General features: G+C 37.2%; 2 protein-coding genes across 4 annotated transcripts in view; both read left to right on the top strand.

Annotated features, from left to right (window-relative positions):
- Positions 1–27,680, top strand: part of br (broad-complex core protein) — a 41,790-nt gene that overhangs the window by 6,329 nt on the left and 7,781 nt on the right. Inside the window, exons 3-8 of one of the 3 annotated variants that reach the window (XR_016270953.1) lie at positions 1,362–1,550; positions 1,614–2,040; positions 2,202–2,520; positions 2,708–2,850; positions 2,931–2,978; positions 25,190–26,899. Coding sequence is in view for 2 of the 3 variants with exons in the window: in XM_018016542.2 (XP_017872031.1) it covers positions 1,362–1,550; positions 1,614–2,040; positions 2,202–2,520; positions 2,708–2,850; positions 2,931–2,978; positions 16,995–18,424 (2,556 nt within the window). In the remaining variant the exon portion in view is untranslated. Of the gene's footprint in view, positions 1–1,361; positions 1,551–1,613; positions 2,041–2,201; positions 2,521–2,707; positions 2,851–2,930; positions 2,979–16,994; positions 22,512–25,189; positions 26,900–27,680 lie in introns of those variants that run through there. The other 2 variants (XM_018016542.2, XM_018016543.2) reach the window with 2 other exon arrangements.
- LOC149267769 (uncharacterized) lies at positions 2,985–14,515 on the top strand. The gene has a single exon (XM_089473677.1). The coding sequence runs from the start codon at positions 11,267–11,269 to the stop codon at positions 12,179–12,181; it is 915 nt and encodes a 304-aa protein (XP_089329803.1). The 5' UTR covers positions 2,985–11,266; the 3' UTR covers positions 12,182–14,515.

The following is a 27,680-nucleotide window of genomic DNA, read 5'->3' as shown; positions in this document are numbered from 1 at the left end:
AACAACAACAACAACAAGAGCAGAAACAACAACAACACACAATGAAGCACTCTCAGTGGGAAGGGGCGTTGGGTCCGGAACGGGGCGTGAGTTAAGCGCTTCTAAAAGCATTTTGGCTTTTGTTCAACTGTGAATTGTGAGCCGTTAACTGCAAAACAGTTAACTGAAAACTGTCTGCTGCCACGCCCATTTAGCAAAGACACACAATTTGCATTTGGTACACGACGACTCGTTCGCCTCCTTTCTCTCTCGTCCATTGGCCTTAGCTGTTTCTCTTCTCTATGGCAGATCACGTGTCTCCAAAAGAAATTTCTCTAAGCGAGATTTCTCCCTTTGTCGCTTTCTCTGTGGCAAACTTTTCTAGATCGCAGATCCTTCATGAGAGTAAAGTACTCTCTCTCTCCCTCTTTATCTCGCTCTCTCTCTCTCCTGCTATTTGCTAATAGCTTTTTCTTTACACGAATATTTGTCGCTCTCTCTGTCTGTCCCATCTCTACATCTCTCTCGCTCTCTCTTTCCTTCTCTATCTGTTGTTTCTGGGTTTCTCCCTTCGGCATAAACTTGTTGTAGGTGCTCGTTTGGGATGTGACGATCACTTGATCGCCGCCGTCTTGACCTCAATTTCACAATCTGTCTCTGCTTCTGCCTCTGCCTCTGCCTCTGTTTGTGTATCTTGCTTACATACAGGCACCTATATACGTATACGTATACATATGTATAGCGAATGCGAAAATAAATTGCGATATAGTAAACAAGAGAGAGCAAGATGGAGATAAAGCCAGCAAGAAGCGAGACGGAGACAGAGCGATGGAAGCAGAGACAAAGCATGTAAAGTCAAGGCAGACGCTGGTATATAGGATCGTGCCTGATGCTGGGGCCTGGGATGGTGTTGGGGCTGGGACTGCAACTGGAATTGCAACTGCAGCTGCAACTGGTACTGGAGGCGCGCAATGCGTGCAATCGAAATAATAACAACGACGCCGTAACTTGACCCAATTTTGGGCCCTTTGTTGGCTTTTGCCATTCGGATGATAAAGTGAAATTTACACACAGCTGTAGATTGGCGTCGTATGAGGTAAGGGGGGAGAGCAGAGGGACGAGGTATGAGGAAAATGGGGCCAACTTGAAGCAGTTGGCATGCATGTGTGTGCCAGAGGGAAGAAGAAAGATGGGCAGAGCAGAAGCAGAACTAGAAGAAGGAGGCAGATACGATAGAGACAGGGACTGAGACAGAGATAGAGATGGAGATGGAGCCAGCACACACTCGGGTTGCAGCTCGTTTGACATTGAGCCAATGGCCGAAGGTCATCGCAGCCAACTGACTTGATCTAAACGCACACTCCCGCTTTGTTTCGCCACAGAGCACACCCTGCAAACATCCGGTCATCCTGCTGCAAGATGTCAATTTCATGGATCTGCACTCGCTGGTGGAGTTCATATACCACGGCGAGGTGAACGTGCACCAGAAGTCGCTGCAGTCGTTCTTGAAGACCGCCGAGGTGCTGCGCGTCTCGGGCCTAACACAGCAGCAGGCCGAGGACACGCACAGCGTAAGTACAGTGGCGCCCGCCCCCCGTATGGGCTCAGCTCACTCTCTCTGTCCCTCTCTGCAGCACTTGGCACAGATACAGAACCTGGCCAATGCGGGCATACGCACGCCGCTCAACTCACATCCACACCATGGCTCGTCGTTGCACGATGAGGGGGCTGCCACACTGTTTAGCAGTCGCCAGGTTGGCGGCTCGCCGCCGCCGCCTCCGCCGCCGCAGCAGCTGCCGCAGCACATCAACAACAATCTGCTGAAGCGCATGGCCATGATGCACCACAGCGGCGGCGTCGTCGACGAGACCACATCGCACGCCCTCAAGCGCTTGCGCAGCGCCGACAACAACAACGGCCTCTCTGCCAGCAGCAACAACAACGGCAGCCCCGATCTGCAGATGCATGCGCGCAGCGCCTCGCCCCAGCTGACGCCGGCCGACTTTAGCACGATCAAGCACCACAACAACAACAACACGCCGCCGCTCAAGGAGGAGAAGCGTAAGTACAGCACTTAGATAGAGAGAGAGAGAGGAAGTGCGCGAGGGAGATAGAGAGAGAGAGAGAGAGAGTGGGAGAGACAACGATGGCTGAATCACTCCTCTCACTTTCGCACTCTCGCACTTTCGCATCTTTCCAACTTTCCCGCTCTCTCACTATAGGCAATCGCTCCACAGGCAATGGCAACTCGGGCAACGGCAACGGCAACAACAACAACGGCAACAACAACAACAACGGCAACGGCAATGGCAACGGCAACGGCAATGGCAACGGCATCTCCATCAGCGAGAAGCTTGGCAGTATGACGCCCTCGCCGCTGGCTCGCGGTGTCGAGGATGTCAAGTCGGAGCCCATGGAGCTGGTCTGCTCGAACAACAACAATGCCAACGCCAACGTCAACGATGAGCACAGCAACGACTCCACAGGCGAGCACGACGCCAATCGCTCCAGCAGCGGCGACGGCGGCAAAGGCTCCTTGAGGTAACTACTAACAAAATGTGCAAATATAGAACTGTAGATCCCATGGAGTACCTATATACATATATATGTATATTAGCCCCAAGTCAGGCTGGGCAATGCTGAGTCCAGCCCAGTCGGTCCTATGTAGAAGTGGCTTAACACACGCCTAATTGTTTGCTCTTTGTTTCTTCTTTCTTTCTTTCGATAGCTCTGGCAATGACGATGAGATCAACGACAACCTAGCCACCCATCATGCCGCACAGCCCTACATTATGTCGCCGGCCGAGAGCAAATTGTTTCCAGGTCCATTCAATTTTCCGATTAGCAATCTCGATCACTCAGCCTTGATTGGTGCGTAATACCTCGATGCGTTTCTCTTTGCAGTCTGACTAATCTTCTCCTCTTCTTCTTTTGATTTCTCTACCGATCAGGTCTCAATACCCTACAACAATCTGGTGAACTCGCTGTCTCTCCACAAGGTGAGTCCGAGCATTTCTCTATTTACTCTATTGTTTCGCTCTATTTGCGCTCAAAAGCTCATTATTACATTTTTTACATCAAATGCAAATATACCAAAATATAAAAAAAAAGAAACCCAGAATCAAAAATATAAAAAAGAGAAGAAAAACAATATTTTTTACGAAAAGGAATTAATAGAAATCCGAATATTTTAACGTTGAAGAAATGTGTCTGTATCATTTGTTTTACTTGAAAAAAAAAAAAAAAACATACTTACATCCGTACATGCATATAAATCGGCTATATATGTGTGTGTTAACTACAATTTGATTTAACTTTTGATTTATTTAAACACACCGAGAACACACGAACACGAATATATATATATATTTGATTATATTTATCCATTCCATTCGATTTGATTTCAAAGTAAACCAACATACTAAACGTCCCCACTCAAGGGCGGCCCAGGGTATTACGAAGTACAGCTGCCTGTTGCTGTTCCAGCTGGGCCGCTTTTCACGTGGACTTTTTATTTTTTTTATTAGAATTGCAAAAACACGTAAAAGTCAACACAAAAGTAAAAACTAGTTCTTTTTTTTTTTTTTTTTTTAATTACATTTTTGTTTTGTTTTTTTTTCTTTCCTTTGCATCTTCAAGTCAAATCGAAAAAGTGTACAAATTTGTTTCTTATTTGATTGTTTCGATGGTAAATGTTTTCATTTTCGTAATACAAATAAATAAACAAAACATAAACGTAGAGCAACTGCGAAAACATACATATGAGGCAGAAGAAGATGAAGAAGAAGAACAAACAGCAGTCAGGCGTCTATCAAACATATGTATAACAAATGGCCAATGCTTATGTTGACGATAATGATCGCTAACGGTCGATGCAAATGATCATTGAGTTGAGATAGTGCCGAGCAAATCCAAGTCCAATACTCGTCTACGCATTAAAAACGGCTAAAAACACTGAACCTTCAACCCCCAGTAAAAAGCGCCAGACCCAAAAAATGCCTAAAGAAATTAGCTAATACCATGTGTGTGTATGTGTGTGTGTGTTTGTGTGTGTGTGTGAATACATTAAACTAATTAAGTGAACGAATGAGCATCCGAAGCATCAAGAGTGTTTAGCAAAATAGTGTGTGTGTGTGTGTGAGTGCGTGGCGGTAAATTTTAATTGCCTCTGTTATCCTGAGGTTAGGCCACAACAATTTGCCACGCCCCCTGCCACCATGCCCAGCAACACCTCCAGCCGTCTAACTGTAAAATGTGTTCGTAAAAGCTTTGCGGCTTTGCGGCCGCCTCCCCCTCCCCCCAGGAGAAACACAGCACAAACACCAGCTCCAACTAACGAGCCGACTGACGAACGAGCCAACAACAAACATGCGTACACATACCGTGGTGTTAGAGCTAGAAATGTTGAAGCTCATTACATGCCGTATATAGAATACCGATATATTCTGATATCTGGTTGGCGAATACATTGCGGAGACACTGTATACGGCTAAGTGTGATGCTAGACAGTTTATGAAACTGTGGAGGAGCAAGGGAATGAGGGACTAGGGAAAAACTAGGATAAATTTGGGAGGTGTCGACTAGCTAATTAGGACTGGGATTGCGATGATTGGGGGCCTGGTTCAGTGTTCGAGCTGCTTTTATTGCCTTTGTGAAGAGAAGTGTGTTTTTTTTTGTGTCTTCGAGATTTCTAGTTCATTTGGCTTACTTCATGTTCACACATGTCAAATCAGTATCAGTATCAGCGATAAACGATAAATTCTATATGATATATGATATACGATATACGATATACGCTATTCTCGATATATGTCATCAAATAACATCGCTCTGTTCTCTCTCTCTCACACATTCGCACACACAGACACACTCTATATTTCCCTCTCACTCTCTCACTCTTTCTCTCTGTCTTGCAATCACACAATTCGCCAAACGTATATCGACATTGAAATTTTAGTGAATTCCAATTGGATATCTAATTAGATCTAGTCAGCTAAGCTAAGCATCGGCTAAATGTTAAGCAGGAAATATAAGTGTATGTTCCTTACATGTTTGTTTTCTCAGCATTTGTCATTTTGTTCACTTTTAATGAGTCTATTTCTTTGTTTCACGTTTTACGTTTTACGTTTCACGTTTCACGTTTTACGTTCCTTTTCCATCGTTTATTTGTGTGCTAATTTTGTATTCGTATTTAAACGCAATAATAAACCAACTGCATATCACAGAGCTATACTCTACTACACATACATACACGCACACATACACACATACCTTCAATGATACATATACCATATACACTTGCCAACATACATACAAACATACATATATATACATGTTTAGTTGTATGCTTAATGCGAAATGGAAAGAATGATTTATTTCTATTGTTTACTTGATCTTTTAGTTTCGGTTTGCATTTTCGTTTCCGTTAGCCGTTTGACAATATACTCAGTAGATTTTAATAGGCTTCTTCGTTAATGTTGGGGATTACAGCATCTATGGGAAATGAAGAATAGATAGATGAGGAGATAGAGGTGTAGGGGTACATAAATAGATAGATAGGGATAAATTGAGAAAAAGAACTAAAGAGTTAGGGACTGAGATTGGATAGACGGTAGAGTTATTTATTTAGCGTTACATTGCTATTGTTGTACCATTGATTTTGTTGATTTCAGTGCAATTCGATTTCCTTTTTTCTGTTTCATTCACACGACAACAACAACAACACTAAACATCATATTTTTGCAATCCATTTGATTTGGTGTCCACCCACATTTTTGTGTTTAGTATTTTCTTTACCGTTATGTTTTATTGTAAAATGCAACCGCATTATAAGATCGATCGAATATATATATACATAAATACTTATATATATTATGTATTGAAATTTTTAAATTTACTTTTGTACGTCGTCGTGCTTGTGTCTAAAACTAAGTATACCACAATTCTCCAAAGCCAAACCTCCTGCGCCCCCTCCCCCGTAACTCCTCCCCTAACAGATATGATCCGTATATATTTACAACAGCAAAAGCAAAAGAAAAGCTTCAATTCAATTATATGTATTTGCATTGAAAACTAATCCTTTTAAATCATAAACCAAAATGAAAAAAAAAAAACAAAAAACAAAAACAAAAATACAATTATATTAAAAATCTATATACATATATATAAATTGCAACTTTATTTTTAATGTGTCTTTCGTTGAATTATTTCAATAATTTCGAATTTTTCATTTCGATTCGTTTTCAAATATGGCTTCAAAATTGTCGAACAACAAAATTTTCACCCTGAATGAGTGAGATGCGAAAAGCGAAACAAACAACAAATACATATATATGCACACACACACACGCATGCATACATGCAGATCGAGAGTGTATTTATATATAATATACGTTTGTGTGTGGGTGTATGTGTGTGTGTGTGTGTGTGTGTGTTGTCTCCCCTATATGAACATTTATGTATTCATCCTTGACATTCGTCCATTGGCATAACAAATATGTATGAACACACACACACACACACACAGACACACATACCCACAACAATTCCTACATACACACATATGTATGTATGCCTTATATACATGTAATTACAACAATATTTGGTCGATCTCCCCTCACGCCACCCCCCTTCACCCGCCTTCACCCAAAATTTAAAGCTTGAGAATTCGCTAAGTACAAATACAGAAGCGCACACAGACTACGCCAGAATGTTCGCATTTGTTGTGTGGCAGGCTGTCCAATTGGCAAATCGCTTATGAAGTCGAATGTTCCAATTGCCGTATACACAAATACTAAAGCCCATACACGCCCACCCACACCTACTCGCCCCTTGCCGTAGAGGAGCAATTCAATTGGCTAATCGAATTGTGGCATTGTTATCTGTAGATTTGTGGCAAATCAAATGTTTTAGCTTGAACAAGGAAACAGGAATGGGAGGAGAGTCGAATCCTTAGCTGAAACAACAATAATATTGGCATTTGTATACATATGTGTAGGCTATAGCCATTCCGACCAGATCAGCTGAGATCGTACGACATATGGTACACATAAGTAGCTGTTAGCACTGACACCCACACACACACACATACCTACATAGATTTATATCTGTGTGTATTTGTATTCGGCAGCAGCTATGCATGTTTGTGTGTATGTGAAGAGATCTATGCTGTGGCAAACGCAACTACACACACACACACACACTCACATACAAACATACACACACATACACTGAAGCGCATACACGTATAATTGGTGAATAATTCGTATATAGTTGAGCAGACAACAACAGAAACACAAACACACACTCGCTCGCACACACGCTCACAAAATGGTCTTGGTCTACCACACGCACAATCGAAAACTCCCTTTATATATTATATACCTACACGCATATATATGTATATATATATATATATATATATATATATATATATATATATATATATATATATATATATATATATATATTTGTATACATGATAAGACAGGTTTAAGCATCCTTCAAGTGTTACGGTTATTAGCGATTGCGAGAGGCCTAGAAACTAAACCGTTTCGAAACATCAAATACAAATTTAGTAGGCGCTCGACTCACTTCTAATGCACACATGCATACCATACCATACCATACCATACCATACCATACCATACATACATACATACATGCATTCACACATACACATACATACATCTAATAATACCCAGCAGCAAAACTAACCATATGATGATAACTAATATGCCTATATACATATGTATATGTATATGTATATAAATATATATACATGTATATTTATACCTACTTTCCAAATAATACTAAACAATTTTAACCCTCCTACAACAACAACAACAATCATAACAACAACAAAAACGATAACGAAATTATGTTTAGAGAATATCAAAGAATACCACAACAAAAACAATAGCAACAAAAACTATCCAAATTATTAAGAATTAAGAACGCATACGAATTCATTACACAAATACAAAATAATTACAACAACAATTACAATTAAGTAGCTTAATTACTTTTTTTTTTAAAGTGTTTTACTAAAAAACTTATATTAATTGTGCTTTAAATACACACATACACACACAAGCAAACAGATTTAAGTTAACACAAATACAAACACATATATACATATATATAAAGCTTTACGTGTATAAAAAAAATTGTTTAATGAATCGCTTTAAAATTACGCTCCTTCTGTATATATATAAATATATATATATGTATATGTATATTTGTCGCTGTTTCCTTTAAAATTACGATTGATCCGCACACATACACATACAAATATATATACAAATACAATTAAAGCTTAGAATTTAGTTTAATTTAGTTCGCAAATCGAAATTAACTAATTTTAAGTTTATAAATTGGTGATAACTAAGCAAAAAAAAAAAAAAAAATTAAAAAAATTGTAAATTATTCGAGTTAAGTTTTAAGCACACACAACAAGACCACATGTCATCGAATTGAGAGTAATCGATTCGACTATTCTATAATAATAAACCAATAAATTGATATGATATGCATTGACTCGTATCCCATATAACATCAAAAAATCAATCCCAAACATGACTTGCACAGCATTTGGTACAATTGAACAAATGATTAATCGACTAATCGAAAGAAAAAATACATAAAATAATCGAAAAATAATTAAATAAATATTCACAATTAACTCGTATCCCGTATAACCCGAAACGAATTACACATCTGAAACTGCCAACGGAATCATCGAATAATCGAGTTAATTAGTATGGATAATTTTATATGTATAAAATTTAATCGACAAAGCGTCGGCGATAGAAAAATTGATTAATCGAATAATCAATAAATCAAAAGATCGAATGAATTGATGTGAATTTAAATTGCAGGCACATCAATCGATACGCATTGCACTGCAGCACTTCCAACCGAACCGTCTATTAATCGAGTAATCGATCTTATAATCGAATAACCTCATTTCCTGATTCGAAGGAATTAGCTTCCTGAATACTCTACTTCTGTTTTCTCTTGAGGCCAGCCCTTTCCATTGTTTATGAAATTCTGCTGCTGATTTCATAAATTCCACCTACTTTCCTTGCAATTTGCCAAACTAGCAATATCGCAGCATAACAACGGTAAATACTACATTGATAATGCTAAATGAAACACCAGCTTGGTGATAAACCAACAGCCAAAACAACCAGCAACAACAACCAACACCCATTCTCCCCATATTAAAGTCCGCCATCTCCAGACACGATACTAAACCACTCCAAGAGAAGAATAAAAGATTAAATCAATATAAAAACTTATAAAAATAAAAATAAATAATTCCGGGATTTGTGTAGAAAACAACTACAGCAACAACAACAACAACATTTAATGCACAGATACTCAACAACAAAATAAAATGAAAGAAAATTGCTAACTTGAAACATGCAATGGCTCCAAATAACGATGAATCACGTCGATGTCGATTGCTAATATTGAGTGACAGGAATATATTTGGAAATGGTTAATTTTTAGTCCTTTATTTAAGTGGCACACACACATACATGTACACACAAACACACACCCACACACAAACATCTACACACCCGAAACGAAACGAAAGCAAAGAAACAAACCTGAAAATTTGAATGCAACAAGCAAACAAACACACGCAGATACAAACAACACACACACAAACAGCAACAGCAGGAACAAGATTGAAGCTAAGAACTATTATGGTGATGGTGTTTAACACACACAAACACACACACACACAGCTACACGTATACACACAGGCAACCACACACACACATATACACGCAGACTCAACGATACAAGAAACTGCAGCGAGAAAACGAAAGTTTTACCTCCTCACGTTTGATTTGCTACTCTTCCCGCTCTGTGTAACAGTCACGACTACATCAAACAAGCAGCAACAACAATCACAACAACCACAGCAGCAACGATAATGCAAAGAAACCCCAGACCCTAAACTCCACTTCCCCCTTTGCCCAACCAGGAACCGAAAGATAATTGAAAAAGTAAAGAAAATGGAAATACAGATTTCAAATAGCACACTTTTATTTGATTGGCTCGTGATACGTGACACGTGACTCGTGATTTGTGATTCGTGACTTGTAACTTGTGACTGCGTTTTGAACTATAACTCGAACCCTATATCTAAGACTGATACCCGTGACTCGCGACTGTGACTGTGACTGTGACTGTGACTGTGACTGTGACTGTGACTGTGACTGTGACTGTGACTGTGATTGTGACTGTGACCGTGACTGGAGGCGATTACCCAGCAGAAGACTTGAATTCAGAATCAGATACAGTTTAGGATTAGTTAAGTCATTGATTGACCCGTGTTCCGTTACTCGTGATTCTTGACTGTGACTGATCCCTAGCTAGTAGCAATATTACAACTTGATTCAGCTATACGAGAGATTCAGATTTAGACAAATGTGATTGATTGCGACTTATGAACCGCGACTTATGACTCGTGACTTCTGAATCGTGACCCATGACTGTGAGTGTCAGTATATGCCATCTAGATAACTTTTCTTAGCTTCGAGCTGCATTGAAATTGAACAATCAAAGAAGAAATCAATTTATCCACTAGCTAAAGTGTCAAAAACAAAATTCTTCTTCTTCTTAAAGAAGAAGAACAAATACACCCACACACACATACATATAAACAAATCGTTCTCTGTCTCTTTCTCACTCTCTGTCTGTCCCACCAATTGATGTGGGAACAGGCAGATGAGAGCATTTTCAACTTCTTTGACCCCCCAAAAATCATCCGATGCAAAAACAACCAAACCAAAAGAAAAAAAAACAGTAAACAAAAATAAATCAAAAATCAAAACAAATACCACAAAATTTGATACGTACATAGGCTAAATTGGTAAATTGTATTATATATATATACAAATATATATATATTAATCTACTCATTATATCAAATAAATCCAAAGTTAAATTGAAATTCCAAAGAAAAATTAAGAAACGTTAGAGTATGGGAAGCAATATATATTTAAAATTAAAATTAAACTAAATACAAAAAAGGAAACATATATATACACAATTATATATACATATGCTTATGTAGATATAAGTGTATAAATATGTACTTAGAAATTATATTTGATGAAAAAAATGCTTTGCGAATTATTAATGATAATTTTTCAATAAAATGCAAAAAAAAAAAAGAAAACAAAAGAAAAAGCTAAAACAATTCGAAAAAATTACAAGAAAAATCTAAAATAATAAAAGAATAATTAAAATCGTTGTACTTGGGCTAATGCGACGTTTTCTGACTTTCTTTCCTACCTTGTCGTCAGGTCAACTGACGACAAATGCTACAACTTCTACAACAAACAACAACAACAACTATTACCTGTCATACTCTGAACAAACAAACAACAACAACAACAACAACAACTGCACAACAATCAAAACCACAACAACAACAACCAATCTAAATACAGCCATCACAAACGCCTCTGGCATATGTGGGCTAAATCTCTCCACATTCGCAGCCAATTGCAACAACAACAACAACAACAACAGTAACAATAACAACAACAATAACAGCAACAGCAACTGTGGCGGCAGCATAAGTCAACAGCAGCAGCAGCAGCAACAACAGCAACAGCAGCAACAGCAGCAACAACAACAGCAACAGCAGCAGCAGCAACAGCAACAACACCAGTTGAGCAATGTCGGCAGCCAGGTAACGAATGGTATGCTCACCTGTAGTCCACCGGCAACCGCACAGCAGCAAATGTTTGCGGCCGTTATGGCGAATATGGCAGCAACAGCGAATGCAACAGCAACGGCAGCAGCATCGGCCTCGGCCAGCGTCAGCGGCAACAGCTCGCTGAACAACAACAATTCCAACTTGAATACATCGGGCGGCAGTCTGAACGCCTCCAGCGGCGGGGATGACTTTCGCTGCAATCCGTGCAACAAGAACCTGAGCTCGCTAACGCGGCTCAAGCGGCACATCCAGAACGTGCACATGCGACCCACTAAGGAGCCCGTCTGCAACATCTGCAAGCGCGTCTACAGCTCCCTCAACAGCCTGCGCAATCACAAGAGCATCTACCATCGCAACCTCAAGCAGCCCAAACAGGAGCCAGCCGGCGCAGCCAATCAGCAATCGGCCAACAGTTACTACCACCAGCAGTTGAATCACCATCATTCGTCCTCATAGAATTTCATGTACTTTGACTATCAGCAGGCGGATGCGAACTTTTGAAGCTGAGCTGAGGAGTGCATAGCAGCGTGCATACATATGCAAACATACGCACATACATACATGTGCATATGCGGACATGTATGTGTGGGGAAAGAGCAAGAGAGTAAAGAAAATCTTTGTTAAGTTTGTGAAAATGCGAGTTCAATTTGCAAATGAGTTTGACTCTTTTTATCATTATAATCAAATTATAACAACTTATATATACATACATACATGTCAATATACGTATGTAGACACATCTATACACAGATATGTGCATCAAAGCTGCCTATCGAGATGGATAAAAACAAGTCAAGATATTATTAAATATTGATATTTTATAAAAATTACAAGAATGAAGAAATCCAATAAGCCCTATCACCTCACCTACAAATCATGTGTATACCATCTAGATATGATCTAAAGATTAAGCTATTCTTCGTAGGTCTGGCTGATAATATCTATATATATCTACTCCTGTCTAAATAGCCAAATCATTTCTCACGAAACAAAAGTAAATCATTTTTAAGAAAAGCTACAAATGAAAGCATATGAGGATATGATGATATGATGAGGAAACAAGTTACATAGATTTGATCGAGAATAAGGCTAAGTGCGCAGCACTGACCCTAACGCCTCTGTTGCTGAATTGTAGGTAGAGGTTAAAGAGCGGATAAGAACAGGTGTTGATTTGGGCAGCACTAATATGCATGCATATATACAATATACACGCACACACTCACTCGCACATGCCCGACATTTACAGAATAGTTGGATAGAAAGAGAGGGAATCGTAATTCTCTCTCTTGTTGCAACAAGCACTGCCTCTGTATCCACTCAATGTACACCTTGATGTATTTGTCCCGGGCAGAGGAAATGAATAATGAAAAAAAAAAAAAAATAATAATTTCAGTCTAGGCTAGTAACACTTAGTTGCCTTTTGTAGCATAAGCCGAAACAGATAATGTTAAATATGGAAGATATTAATAAAGATGAAGATGCAGATTGAGATGAAGACACAAATACAGATACTGATACAGATTCATAGACATATATACATATGTAGATATGGCTGCAAGCAGCACTTGCTTTAAGCTATGCTCCAGTTATTATTCTATATATACGTAGCACTTCACATCAATTTTTGTCCATTTGTCTTGTTTATATATGTATATATACATATACATACAAATATACATATGTATTGATTTGTAGTAAAGAGAAATGAAAAATTACAAAAGGTGCCGGTAGTGAATTCTTCAAAATGGCTTTAATAAAATTTAAAAAATTATATAAAAAGAAATATTAAAACAAATTACATGTTAGGAATACAAATACAGATACTAAGTAAATTAGTTAGGCCTAAGCAGCGCAAATCAAATCTCAGTTGTGCAAATTGTAGCCTTTAAATCTTTGTATACATCATTAAGACCAAGCTCATGATTTTTTTTTTCGTAATTGTTATACATAGCATAGACTTACATACAAGCGATACAATTGATATGTATTTATATAGATGATATATACATACATATATATATCAGGATTTAGCGACCGACCGAACGACCGACCAATGGAGCATGATGATTTACTATATATATACATATACACATATATAGGGATATAAGCTAAGCACACACATACACACTTTCACATGTACATCCATATATATATATATATATATATATATATATATATATATATATATATATATATATATATATATATATATATATATATGATATTTTATAGGTATAAATTAAACATTTTTATATAAAGAAATCGAATTACTATACAATTTTTATTATACATACATACATATGTACATGCATACATATATATGAAATTTGTTAACATGTAGGCTAAATTCTGTTTTTTTTTTTCAATATACATATATTTTTTATATTAGTCTTAAGAGAATAAGAAAAAACTTGTAGATACATACATACATATACTTATACACACATACACATACATACATGTAATATGTTAACCGGATACTTTATGAGTGCACCTGTGTTCGTTAGACTTTATAAGTTTTTTTTTATTAGGTAAGACCCAATGCCTAAAGCAAATAAGTACACGTTCACACACACACACACATACACACACACACACTCACACACATGCACACACTCACACACATACACATACACATCGACATACATTTAACGTAGCTGAATGAATGTAAGCAAATTGCAATTGCAACAGAAATCGAAAACTTTTAATTATTAATCTAATAATAATAATAATAATAATAATAATAAAAAATCTACACAGAAAATGAAAATAAATATATTTTGATTTAAACAGCTCTTAAGTTCAGTATGTTATGTAAGTAAGGCTTACTTACGCGATGTTTGCATGCGGCAGATCGAACGATCGCTCGTTCGACTCAGATCTCTTGCAAAGCTAGTTCAAGCAATCAATCAATCAGTAAAATCATATCTTAAAATCATCACACATACTCTCACATATCTAACACCCACTCACACACGCACACACACACACACATTCATTTACATCTCCCTCATTATACCAACTGTTTGTTTGTTTACCTCGCATACAAATGTAACAACTATTTGTGAGCGCCAGGGCCAGTGTTTGAAATACCCTGTGAGTGGAGTTCCTTCACGTGGAACAGTTTAGCTACCATATGCGAGGTGTGCTCGATAAGTAAGTGTGACTTATTCATTTCTTACCGATGACAAACATTCAAAACATCATGCGTAATCGATTATTGAATCAAACTTTGCCTTTGTGTAACGTCATACTTATTTCTTGAGTACACCACGTCTATGTATGCGTGTCCTTGGTGCATCATGTGATCTTGTGTTAAATTCGCTGTTTTACTCGAGTTGGAAGGACTATGTCGGAAGAAGAAGGAGAAGAGGAAGTAGAAGAATCGATTATTGCGCAACCATTTATTTGTACTTAAGTCTCTCTGTCTCTCTCTCTCTCTCTCTCTGTCTCTCTCTCTCTGAGCGACAATTACTAATACTTATTAAACAAATCAAAACAAAAAACAAACCATATCCCTCTACAATACTATCCATTACCCCTAAGTCCACTCAGCATCCAGTATTCTAGAGCTCCCATAGCTGGCCAACCAGCTAGCTGTACCTGTGTTCCCGAATCCCGAATCACCAAACAACAGCTGCCAATGGGGCAGCTCTTTGTTCTAATCTACCAATGTTAAGTATCAATCCAAATGCCACACACACACACACACACACACGCACACACACACTCGCACCCACACGCTCTCTTTCACACATAAACCTATTTTATTAATTCCCTACATTTGTCAAAAAGTCGATTTATGCAACATATGTATGTATACATATGTACATATGTATATGTATTGTATAAGGCGTAACATCTAAAAAATTGTGTGTTTACCCGTCCTACTTACCCTGATGCACACACCCCCAAATGCCCCAAATGCCCCAAATGCCCCACCCGCCTACCCTCCAAAAGCACATTTGAAATCTGGTATATTTTGGTTGTTATCTTAACCCCCAACCAAATCAATCGAATCGCATCACACACACAGGCAACAAAGGTGCTGCTGCGTTTGAGTTTGAAAAAAAGAGACACTAGTGACAACAGAAATTTAGAGTGCTTGGTGCTCGCTGCACCAGGTCAACCAAAATAACAAAAATTACAACAAAAACAAAAATATTACTAAAAACACATTTTATATACAACAAATCAATCAGGCCAAAACATGTTTCAAAATTTTGCTAAAAAAAAAAAAACAAAAACAAAACAATAAACGACTAATTGGTTTTTAAAGTTATTCAAAAATATTATAAAAGAAAAAAAAAAACAAACAAAAAATTACGACACATTCACAATTGGTACCGTCACCAAAATTTAACTGTCTAAACACTATTTGTGGTGAGTTCTCACGAAACTCACCACGCAGCAGCCTTAGGGTATGCTACAGAAAATCTTCCTTCGAGCGTAAACGAACGTTAACAACAACAACAGCAACAACTACAAGAAATTTCTTCGAACTCCACCAAAAAAAGTAAAAAAATTGTTTATTAATATCAAACAAAAATTTGTTTGTGCGCCGCAAAAACTACAAAATTTTCAAGTGAAAATGCAACAGCTAGAAAAATACAACAACAGAAAATTGAAAAACAGTTTTTATTACTATTTTATTTACTCATGTTTTTTGAGAAACCAAAAACCAAAATTAAGAACCAAAAAGCGTTTTTTTTTCAATGATTTTAATGCAAATGCAAATGAAACAGAAACAAGCAAAATTATAAACTATATATTTCGATATATAAATAGCAAAATCAGCAAGTTTTCAATTTGGTTTTGAGCCTGGATTTGTTAGTGTAAAATAATGTAAAATAATACAACAACAAACTAAAAACAAAACACAAAAAACTTAACTCACTAGACAGGCACAGACACAGACACAGCCACAGACACAGAGACACGGAGAAACGCACTCACACATATGCACAACTACATGACAAGTACATCCATATATATATATATATGCTTGTGTTTGTATGTGTGTGTATGTGTATGTGTGTGTACGTACTAACCACATATAAAGACCACAGACAAAAACAAAAACCCTAAACAATCAGAACAACAATAACAACAACAACAACAACAACAAAAACAACAAAAACAACAACAACCAGAACAACAACAACAACCAGAACAACAACAACAACAACAACAACAATAGCAACAAAGTCAAATATACAGAAAAGTCACTATTGTCTCTTTTTTTCTTCTCTTCCTATATGACGTATAGGTGGCAGCACCAGCCTACTCAGCGGCGTCATAGTGCCCGGTGGTAGTGACAACCCTAGTAATAGTAGTAACAACAACCAACAACAACAACAACAACAACAAGTAGAACAACAGCCAACATCACAACACCAACTCCAACAACAACAACTCCAAATCCAACAACAACATCATTCCACACTACATAACCCACAACAACAACAACAACAACAACAACAACAACTGCACCAAGAACGTGAACGAGAACGTGAACGTGAACGTGAACGCGAACGAGAACGTGAACGTGAGAGAGATAGAGATAGAGAGCGTAGCAGCAAGGCGAGTGATCTACACAGCAACAGCGAGCGCAGCCTCTCACGCTCATCGCAGTGTGGCATCAGCGAGGGCATGGCAATGCATAGCAGCAGCGCAACTCCGTCGCCGAATGCCAGCTACAAGCGCGAAAGGGAACGAGAGAGGGAGAGGGAGCGGGAACGGGAGCGGGAGCGGGATATTGAAAGAGCACGGAGCAATACGCCGGGTGCAACACCCCCGCCATCACAGACATCGCATCACGGACATCCAGCACCACCGCCGCACTTTAGCCAACATCCGCTGGCTATGCTATCCAGCCATCACCAGCATCAGCTGCACTCGCACCACGAGCTGTCGCCTGGCGCTGCCCATGCGGTGGTTGCTGCACATCATGCGCATGCTCTGGCCCGTGCCGCCTCGCCGCTTGTGGATCGCCACCACTTGCTGCATCAGCACCATCGGCGCGCCTCGCTGTCGCCCTCGGCGTCAGTCAGCAGCGGCGGCGGCGGCCGCGGCTCCGCCGGCAATGCGGCCAGCAATTTGCTGAGCTCAGCGCGCGCCAGCGATGTGGCGCAGGCCAACCGCCTGCTCCTGCCATTGCCGTTGAATGCGTGCCATCGCTGCGATGTGTGCGGCAAGCTGTTGAGCACGAAGCTAACGCTGAAGCGGCACAAGGAGCAGCAGCATCTGCAGCCGTTGAACAACGCCGTCTGTAACCTTTGCCACAAGGTCTTCCGCACGCTCAACTCGCTGAACAACCACAAGAGCATCTACCATCGCCGGCAGAAGAATCACCACTCGTATTTCCATCACAGTGGCGGAGTCGTTGGCCAGGCGGGCAGTCCCGGCAGTCGGCTGCATCAGTCGCTTAGCTCGCTGACCGCTGCCGCAGCTGTGAACAACAGCGTCGGCGGCGGTGGCGCCGGCGGCAATGCTGTGGCTGCTGCTGCGGCTGCCGCAGCGGCTGCTGCGGAGCTGCTGCTGTCCCCGATTGTGGGCGCCGCTGCTGTCGCCGGGGGTACGGCCAGCTCGACGCTGCAGCTGGCGGCGGCGCATCAGCAGCAGCAGCAACAGCAGCAGCACCAGCAGCAGCAGCAGTCCTCGCCGAACATAGTCAAGCCATGCATAGACTTCTTATAAGATCAGCATCAACTCTTGCAGCAGCTGTTCCATGTTGCACTCAACAACTCAGCAGCAGCAGCGGCGGCAGCATCGGCCTGCCAGCCCCAGCCTGGCGACTACGTCGGCCAGCAGGTGGGTGCCACGCCAACGGTAGACCTAACCCAATTGGACCAGGGCAGCGGTGGTGTCTATGCGGCGGCGGCCGTAGCAGCGGCAGCTGCGGCAGCAGCGGATGGGGGAGTTCCAGACCTGCGTGCCCTTCATATGCACCAGCAGCAGCAACAGCAACAGCAGCAGCAGCAGCAACAACAACACGGCCATTTGGCCCATATGCATCCACACTCCCACTCCCTGCCCCACCCACATCAGCATCAGCATCAGCATCAGCATCCGCACCAGCATAGCCATACTCATGCCCAGCATCATCATCGCTATGAACGAATGAATTTATTAGACCAATAAGCAGAGCGCTCAAATGAATACTACACAATCGTGACGTCATCGCCCGATGAGCTCGTTCACGTAACATACATACTCACACACTCGTAGGAAATCGGAGGATATACGACAAAAGAGGAGGGAGAGAGAGAGAGAGACGAAAGGAGATAGCGGATAGCGGATGATCTACTACTGAATGCAAACATACACATTGAGGAGGACAGAGCGGATAATCTTGTACTGAATCTATATACATAGATATACATATATAAATATACATACATACATAGACGCACACGCACACGCCCACACACTCACACACATGCAAAATTGCATACACTTTGGATCTCAACATGGCGGAAAACTGCAATAATTAAAATTAAACAAAACAAAAAACAAAATGTTTCGGAAAGCAACAACTCAAATGGAACAACTAAGAAGAAGAGGATGTAGAAGAAGAAGAAGATAAAACATGTTTAGGCAAATGAATGAAAAAACTGTGATTTTTTACAAAAACTTGATTATAAATATAAAAAAAAAAAAAACATAAATGAAAAAGGAAAAAAAAATATGAAAAATCAACACAATTTACGTCTTTGAAAAGGATGCGATAAAAAAATTGTAATTAAATAAAAATTGAGAACGCGCAGTTTTTTTTTAATGGAAAAACTGAATTTGGCTAAGCCAAAATGCAATAGCGCTTTTTTTTTTTTTTTTTTTTTTTTTTAAGTGTAGGAAAACTGAATGAGAATAGCGTGGAAAACGAGGGAAGCGTAAAAGACTGTTAACGAAACAAACGAAGTAACAGACAGACACAGCACACTCACATGCACGCACATGCGGCATTCATTCATAAGAATAAGAATAATTTACCTCTTGAGTATTAATCATGTTATCCGCAACACTCACACGACAAAGAGACAGATAGATACGATGACTCATTACCACAGGCCCACAACGACCAGCAGTATGTATATATATCTATATATATGTATAGGTACTTGAATAGGGTTGATTTGTCATTATTGTAGCAGCTTCCATATTCCTAAATGGCAAACAACAAACTGAATTTTGTATCTCATAAACAGTGCTTTGCAAACACTACTTATTTACACACTACTTTACAACACTAGTTACTTTAACACTTTCCGTTTTGACAATACTGCTTGTTGGCCGGCAACAGCAAAATATGCAACATACAACATGCAACATATTAACTAACATTCAATGTACAACAAACTATCCACGCGTATGCTCAATTTTTTTTTATATTCATATATGTATAATATAATTATATATATACATATTCTTTTTTTTTTTAATTTTTTTTTAAACATACTCACATAATTATATACATAAATACTATATATATACACAAGCATTTAGACATAAAATCTATGTAAAAAAAACTAAAATATATATATATATATATATATATATAAATATATATATATATATATATATATATTATATACCACTCGTAGTAGTAGTCTTAAGCATAACTGAAAACTATGGAAATAATAATAATTATGCATATGTGTACAATATATCGATAATAATAATGGAGAGAATGTAAATCAATGCATACATATATCAGATGTACATGTTGACATATAAGAAAAGCATTAGTCGAATTTCAATTTATTCGACAAATTACACAGCGAGAAAAATGCTATGTATAATTTGCACATCAATCTAAGTATGTATATCTAAGATCAAGAATTGAAATTGTATAAAGTTCTGTATATACACAGATATAGCTACGTAAACTACATATACACAACGACGGATTTTACATTTTGTAGCCTTTGATCATCAAATTGGTTCGAAGATAAACCAAAATTTTATTTAACAATATATACACATACATATATGCATATGTATGTATGCGTGTATATTGAGGACTTTTGGCAGAGATTTTCTTAGGTTCAAAACGGATAAAGCTAGAAGGACTGATAGTTTTTAGGCACAACCCAAATGGCAAATTGCAAATTAATCCAAAATTATTATAAGAGATCCAAATTATGTTCATACATTTTTATTAACCTGGCGTAGAAGAAGAAGAAGAAGTATGGCAATTTAATTGTCCATCCAAACTGGATGATGTGTTTTGTTTCTAGTAACTCTCAATTGGCACATAAATAAATCCGAAAAGATACTAAGTGAAATGGAACTCATGAATGTATAATCAAAATGAATTCGGACTAAACGACGTATTTTTAGACTTTCATTTGCATTACATATTGATTTTTAAAGACTGAACTTTTGAAGTATCCTTAAAACAAAACAACAAAAACAATTGAAAGCAATTGAAAGAGGGAGGGGAGAAAAGAACGAATAGCATTATTGATAAGCGTGCAATTTCGGAATAGTCGACGAACAACGTGAAAACTGTACATCATTTAGCCCTTTGCTTACATCAGTGCATACATACATATATATACATATGTATATATGTAAATTGATATGAAATATGTAACTATGTATGCATCAGATGAAGTACATCTACATTTTAATGTTCATAATTTTCTCAATAAAGTTTACTCGTGGTTTTATGCATCATACATGATGTACATGGAAAGCAACATATGCAAATGTATATACGTACATACTTACATTCACACATACATAAATATGTAGACCATGTAGTGAAATTTTATTTTTTATGCATTTTTACATACATATGTATATGTATATACATACATACATAGCTATATCCATGTGAAGGTAAACGGTACTCGTTGAGAGAGTGAAAACTAATTTTTTTTGGCACAACGAAAAGTCTGAGAAATCGTTTTAATTTATATATATATATATATATATATATATAGATATATATATATATGTACCCAACTGATGTTTATACTATGCTACTATTATTATAATTATTATTATTATTATTATTATATATAATTCTTATTTTGTATACCAAATTTTATGAACGCAAAGTTTTAGGCATTACAAATAAGTTTACAAAAACAATAAGAAAACCTTCGATTACGCAGGAATGTGATTGATTGATTGATTGATTGTTGACTGATGGCTCAACCATTACAGCCTTATCGCAAGATATATATATCTTATTACTTATTATTCTGAAATTGTGTCATAAGCATTTCAATTGAATATCTTTTTTTTTCACATAGCAAATGCCCAAAAAAAAAAAAAAAAAAGAAAAAACAAAATAAATAAATGAAATAAAATAAAGGATATGGAGAAAAAACTATGAGTGTAAATATCAAAAAGCAAATACTAAAAAGAAGTTTTATTTACAGCTACAAAAACAAAAGATAAACAATAGAATATAAGATAAATGCATACTTTTAATACGGTTTACATCAAATTTACATACCTAGTTCATAGCCGTGTACAGACATATACATATATATAATATATAATTCAATTTGCACAATGCTCTCCACTTTAAATGTTGTTTGTATGATTAGAAACGATGCATAGACCGAAACAAAAACATAGAAAGAAACTACAAAAACTATATTTCAATCATTGTATTTTTATTTATGTTAACAGGTTACTCCATAACAAAACAAAAACATAAATATATCTATATAAAATTAAATAAAGAAAAATACACAGTATTCAAATTTTGAGCTAATCCAAGCTAAAGTAAAACCATAAGGCATCAAAAACAAAAAAAAAAAAACAACTAAGCATATAAATATCATACTCGAAAAACATTAACAGTAATAGTAACAGAAACACTAACAGTTATTTACAGTGACCGTAACAGTAAGAGCAATGAAATCCATAGTAAATATGTTCTCTGTTTTCAAAAAGAATAAGAGGTAATAAATGAGTACCGTTTCGTTTCTCCAGCTTTAAAATAGTTACTCAAAATGCTTTCCCCAGTCCAGTTTAAGCAAAACAATATATATAATATATATGTATATATGCATATATGTTTATTCAATGAAACATTAGCTCCAAGCCGCACTCTTTATCACATATATAAATATATTGCTTACAATAAACTACAATTACAGTACTACAATACATCCCATAGAGAAAGCAACTACAACAACTTAAATAGAGCAACAGTAACTAACGACAACAGCCGATATCATATACTACTACTTGAGTATAAACATAATCTATGAACATTTATAACAAAGATTCAGTGGAGTGTTAAACTCAAACTGAAACAAAAGGCAAATCGAGTGAGAGAATAAACAAAGTTTGGGAATTGGGCTAGAAAAATATCAAAAATAGGTCAACAAATTCATAACAGTAACAATAACAGCAATAGTAACAATAACAGTAACAGTAACGAAAACAGCAACGGTAACAGTAACAGCAAGAGTAATAGCAGCAATAGAAAATTTTTGTTCTCTGCACTCGACTGTCCACTCAATTAATACATATGTACTTTATGTATCACAAACATATATAATTGTATTAATGAATACAGTATACAGTATATATATACACTCAGTATATATATGCAATCAATAAATTAATAAACGTAACTTGGATTCATTTACACACACTCATCTCTCAACTGCAATCAAGGTAAACTCTTGAGTTTCTGCTTCTGTTCGAAATAAAAGCTAATTCTCAACATTTGTATATATGATAAATGAAGTAAACCTATTTCAAAAAAGTCATTTAGTAAATGAGAAACAAACTAAACACAAAATAAATATATGAATTTCGATTAAGGAACAAAATAAAATACTTTTATGTAAATGTCAAATAGACAAACCTTAAGTAAAGCGAAAGAATGAAATTGAAAACCAAACTGAGAAATCCTTTAACTCATAAATTCGTAAAGTTTATAACGAAAACAAGAAAATGAAAGTAAATATTTTCATAAAAATAAAAACAACAACAACAAATGTGTTATTATTTAAATAAAAATTGAATGTGTACATAAAATGCAACTTGCCACAATTTGCTTTCATTTACGTTCAACCATGTGGCTTATCTGCTCAGCCGGAACCCAGATGAGCTGACCACCTATATACATATATATCCACTCATATGTATATATGTATGTGTATTGGGATTGCTCTCAGCTATTGCTGTAGACGGCTAGGCCAACCGATTTGATAGCTAATCGTTGTTGCTTTATACTTATGTTAGTCAAATGTGCTTTTGGACTTAGCAAGATTGAGGCCTTTGCGGGTGAGGCTTGACCAATGAATACGCCATACCTTTCTGTGTATACGCGAGCGTGTGCATGTGTGTGCGTTTTAAGAGGGTTTACCTAACTAAAAACGTTTTGAGCTAGTACACATGTCTGTACGTACGTTGTCATACATTCCCATCATCTCTAGGCATACATACTCTCTCTCTCTCTCTCTCTCTTTCTTCTTCTCTGTATCTCTTTTTTTCTCTCTCTTTCCTCTAACTGTATGTCTTTTTCTCTTTATTACTTTCCTCTACTCTTTTATATCACTTTGTGTTGTATGTGTACGCTTATATATGACAGGGTAAACATATACATAATCGTACAAGTACTATATATATATACATATATATGTACATACATATATGCATATATATGTATATAAACACTGCACTAACAAAGTTGAACTATTTTACGCTCATCTATGTAACTATGTCTACGTCTTTATTGTTCAAGTGAATGGTGCGCAGAGCCTTATCTAATCCATTGCACTAAAACGAGTTACTTTTAGTCTAAAGTCTCTACTTACATGCCATATACGCAAACACATACTACTGCCATCTCTATATGCAAAAGCACATTATACAAATACCAAATGACACTCCTACATTGTGCTAAATGAATTTGTTGGCCCCACCGTCCCACCGTCCCACCGCCACCTGCCCCAGTACCCGTCCCCGTCCTCGTTCCCATCTACAAGTTTCACTACAAAAATATATTAAGGTACAATGATTTAATGTTATAATTTACATATTGTTATCTGTGTTATTTGTGCAACGTGTATATATTTAGATTTATATATATTATATATATATATAAATCTAAATGTAATATTTGAAGCTATATTTTTATTTTTGTTCTGCAATTCAAGTCATATACAAAGGAAAATGTCTATACTCTTACACACACGATATATATATATATATATATATACATATATATCGCGTTATCGCCCAATATATGTCTCACGTATGACCCTACCTACACACACATTCATTCATACATATACATCCAATAACTTAATCCTTGATAAGTTTAATTCAAACCAAAAGTAAAATGAACAAAGTAAGGAAAACTAAATATAGCAAATTAAACGCAAATACCTGAATGAAATATCAAGCAAACTATCACCTATATATATCTATATATATAACAATATATACAAAACCCATCAAACATCCAAAACCAATTTACAGGAAATTCACCCAAGAAACTGTTCTCATGCCAACTGTGCGGTAAGCTCCTCTGCTCGAAAGCCTCACTTAAGCGACACATTGCCGATAAACATGCCGTGCGACAAGAGGAGTATCGTTGTGCTATCTGTGAGCGGGTGTATTGCTCTCGCAATTCCCTAATGACGCACATTTATACCTATCACAAGTCTCGGCCCGGCGAAATGGAAATGAAGGACATTAAGCTATATAATCAGTTTAATTCGTCTATCTGAGACTTAACATCCATATCTGGGTTAACAGCAACAGCAATGACAACAGCAGCAACAGCGACAACAGTTGCTCAGAGTGCGAAAAAAGCCGTGACAAAATATCAAAACAAATATCTGAAAGCTAAGATCAATGCGAATCAATTTCATTCGAACAAGAACAGCAATAACAACAATAATATAACTATCCATGATGTAGAACTCGATTACCTGCATCATCATCAGCAGCTAAATGCAGTGCTGTCACACGAGCAGCAACAATACAACAATACACATTACACACAAGAAAGACAATTGATGACATTATACGATTACTATTTACAGCAGCATAGTAGAACGACTAACGGTAAAAACATATACAACTAAACCTTAACTAAAATTAGATGACTCGCAACTAAAACTTAAACTTAAACTTAAAGCAATGCCATTCTGTAGTGATACAAACATACGTTTACATACGAAAGACAACAAAAAGAAAAACAAATATATATATCTATAATTTACATGCTTACATTATACTATACGTACATACATACATACATATACTTATACACTATGAACATATACGAGAAAAGACATTTAGACTCTAAGCTAGATATAGTTGACACTTTAGTACTCTTTTTTATAGACGTAGTGATGTAGAGATGTACACGGTGTACATCAACATCAAGTTGACCTATTGCTGATATATGTATCTATGTAACGACTCATGCTTATTGGACCATTTACACACAAACTTATAAAGCAGTAGCGCCCATGCATATACGGTGGCATTATTAACTGTATATGCAGCTGGGCAACTGCTTATACTCTGTGGCCTTCTTTATACCTCATACAACGTACTCGTAGTCAAATTTTGTTTGTTAATGCTATGAATTTGGATTAATGCTACAATCGACGAAATCGTAGGACGTTGCACAAGTTGCCTTTTCTAATCGACTTTGACTAACTTTTCTAATCGACTTTGACTTTACAACACCAATACACTCAATACACACGAACACATACTGACACACTTTTATATATATACAATGAATCGCTATAGATAACTGAATATATATCTATATAGAGATACTTATATATAATTTATAAATGAATATAATACAAACAAAATGACAATTGCCGCTGAACTTGTGATTAGTGTTAAAAGTGCTGAGCCCGCTCCACAACGAGATTAACAACGACAACAACGAGAAGCAAGCAAGCAAGCAATCAACAAGCAGCACATATATACACAATTTGCCGATTGGAGCTAGAGAGCAAAGTAAAGCATCCATAACACCCCCAAAAGTCGTAGCGTCAAAATGGAGAGATCTGAGCTGAGCTGAGAGTTCACTTCACAGACTTCAAGCCAACTATAAAACGTGACTGCTACAACTTTAACTCTCCCGGTACTCAGTGTCCACTATCCGGGTGTACCCAAACGATTTATCCCGGTACTCCCGGCTAGTCAGTCTTGCTAAAGGTTAGCCTAACAACTCTTAAAAACTACATTGGTAGCAAAAAAAAAAAAAACAATGAGAAGATACGTAGTTAGTATATAAACAACATGCTCTGTCTCTGCCATTCCCTCTATCTCTCTTTCCCGCTTTATCTCTCTCAATCTTTTGCCTCTCCCATCCTCTCTTTCGCTCTCTCTCACTCTCTCTCTCTCTCTATATATATATATATATATATATATATATATATATATACTCCAGTCTGTATAAAGTGTATCTCTATCTCTCTCTCTATCTCTCTCTTTATCCCTCTCACTATACAACATATATCTATCAGTTGATAAATAACTCTTACATGCATATATGTAGAGAACGTTCATCAAGCCATTTTCGATAGTTTAATATATCGGTACTGTAAAAAGTATTCACGCAATTAGTTCACAAAATACAAATCAATCAATATCTGCAGCTTGTTGGCAAACACTTCGGTACTACATCTCGCTCTGGCCTCTATCTCTCTCTCTCCGCATTTCTTTATATGTATATATGGATACATCTATATCTTCCTAACTTGACTTTATTTCATCGTATATAGACGAACTCCCTCTCTTACTCTCTTACTTTGGAACTACTATTTTGCATTCATCTGTTTATTCGTGTAGGCAATCTTCAGTCTAATTCTCACCACTATCGCAATATATAAATATATTCTCTCAAATCTGTATTGCCTGACTGATCGACATTCAGATCTTATGGTTGCTAGAGGTCGTCTATTCGGTCCAGTCTTCAATCCCCTCCTTCTCTCTC

This window comes from Drosophila arizonae, chromosome X (assembly GCF_054131065.1).
Source record: "Drosophila arizonae isolate 15081-1271.41 chromosome X, UAZ_ARI_1.0, whole genome shotgun sequence".
NCBI lineage: Eukaryota > Metazoa > Arthropoda > Insecta > Diptera > Drosophilidae > Drosophila > Drosophila arizonae.
This window is presented reverse-complemented; position numbering and strand designations above follow the sequence as displayed.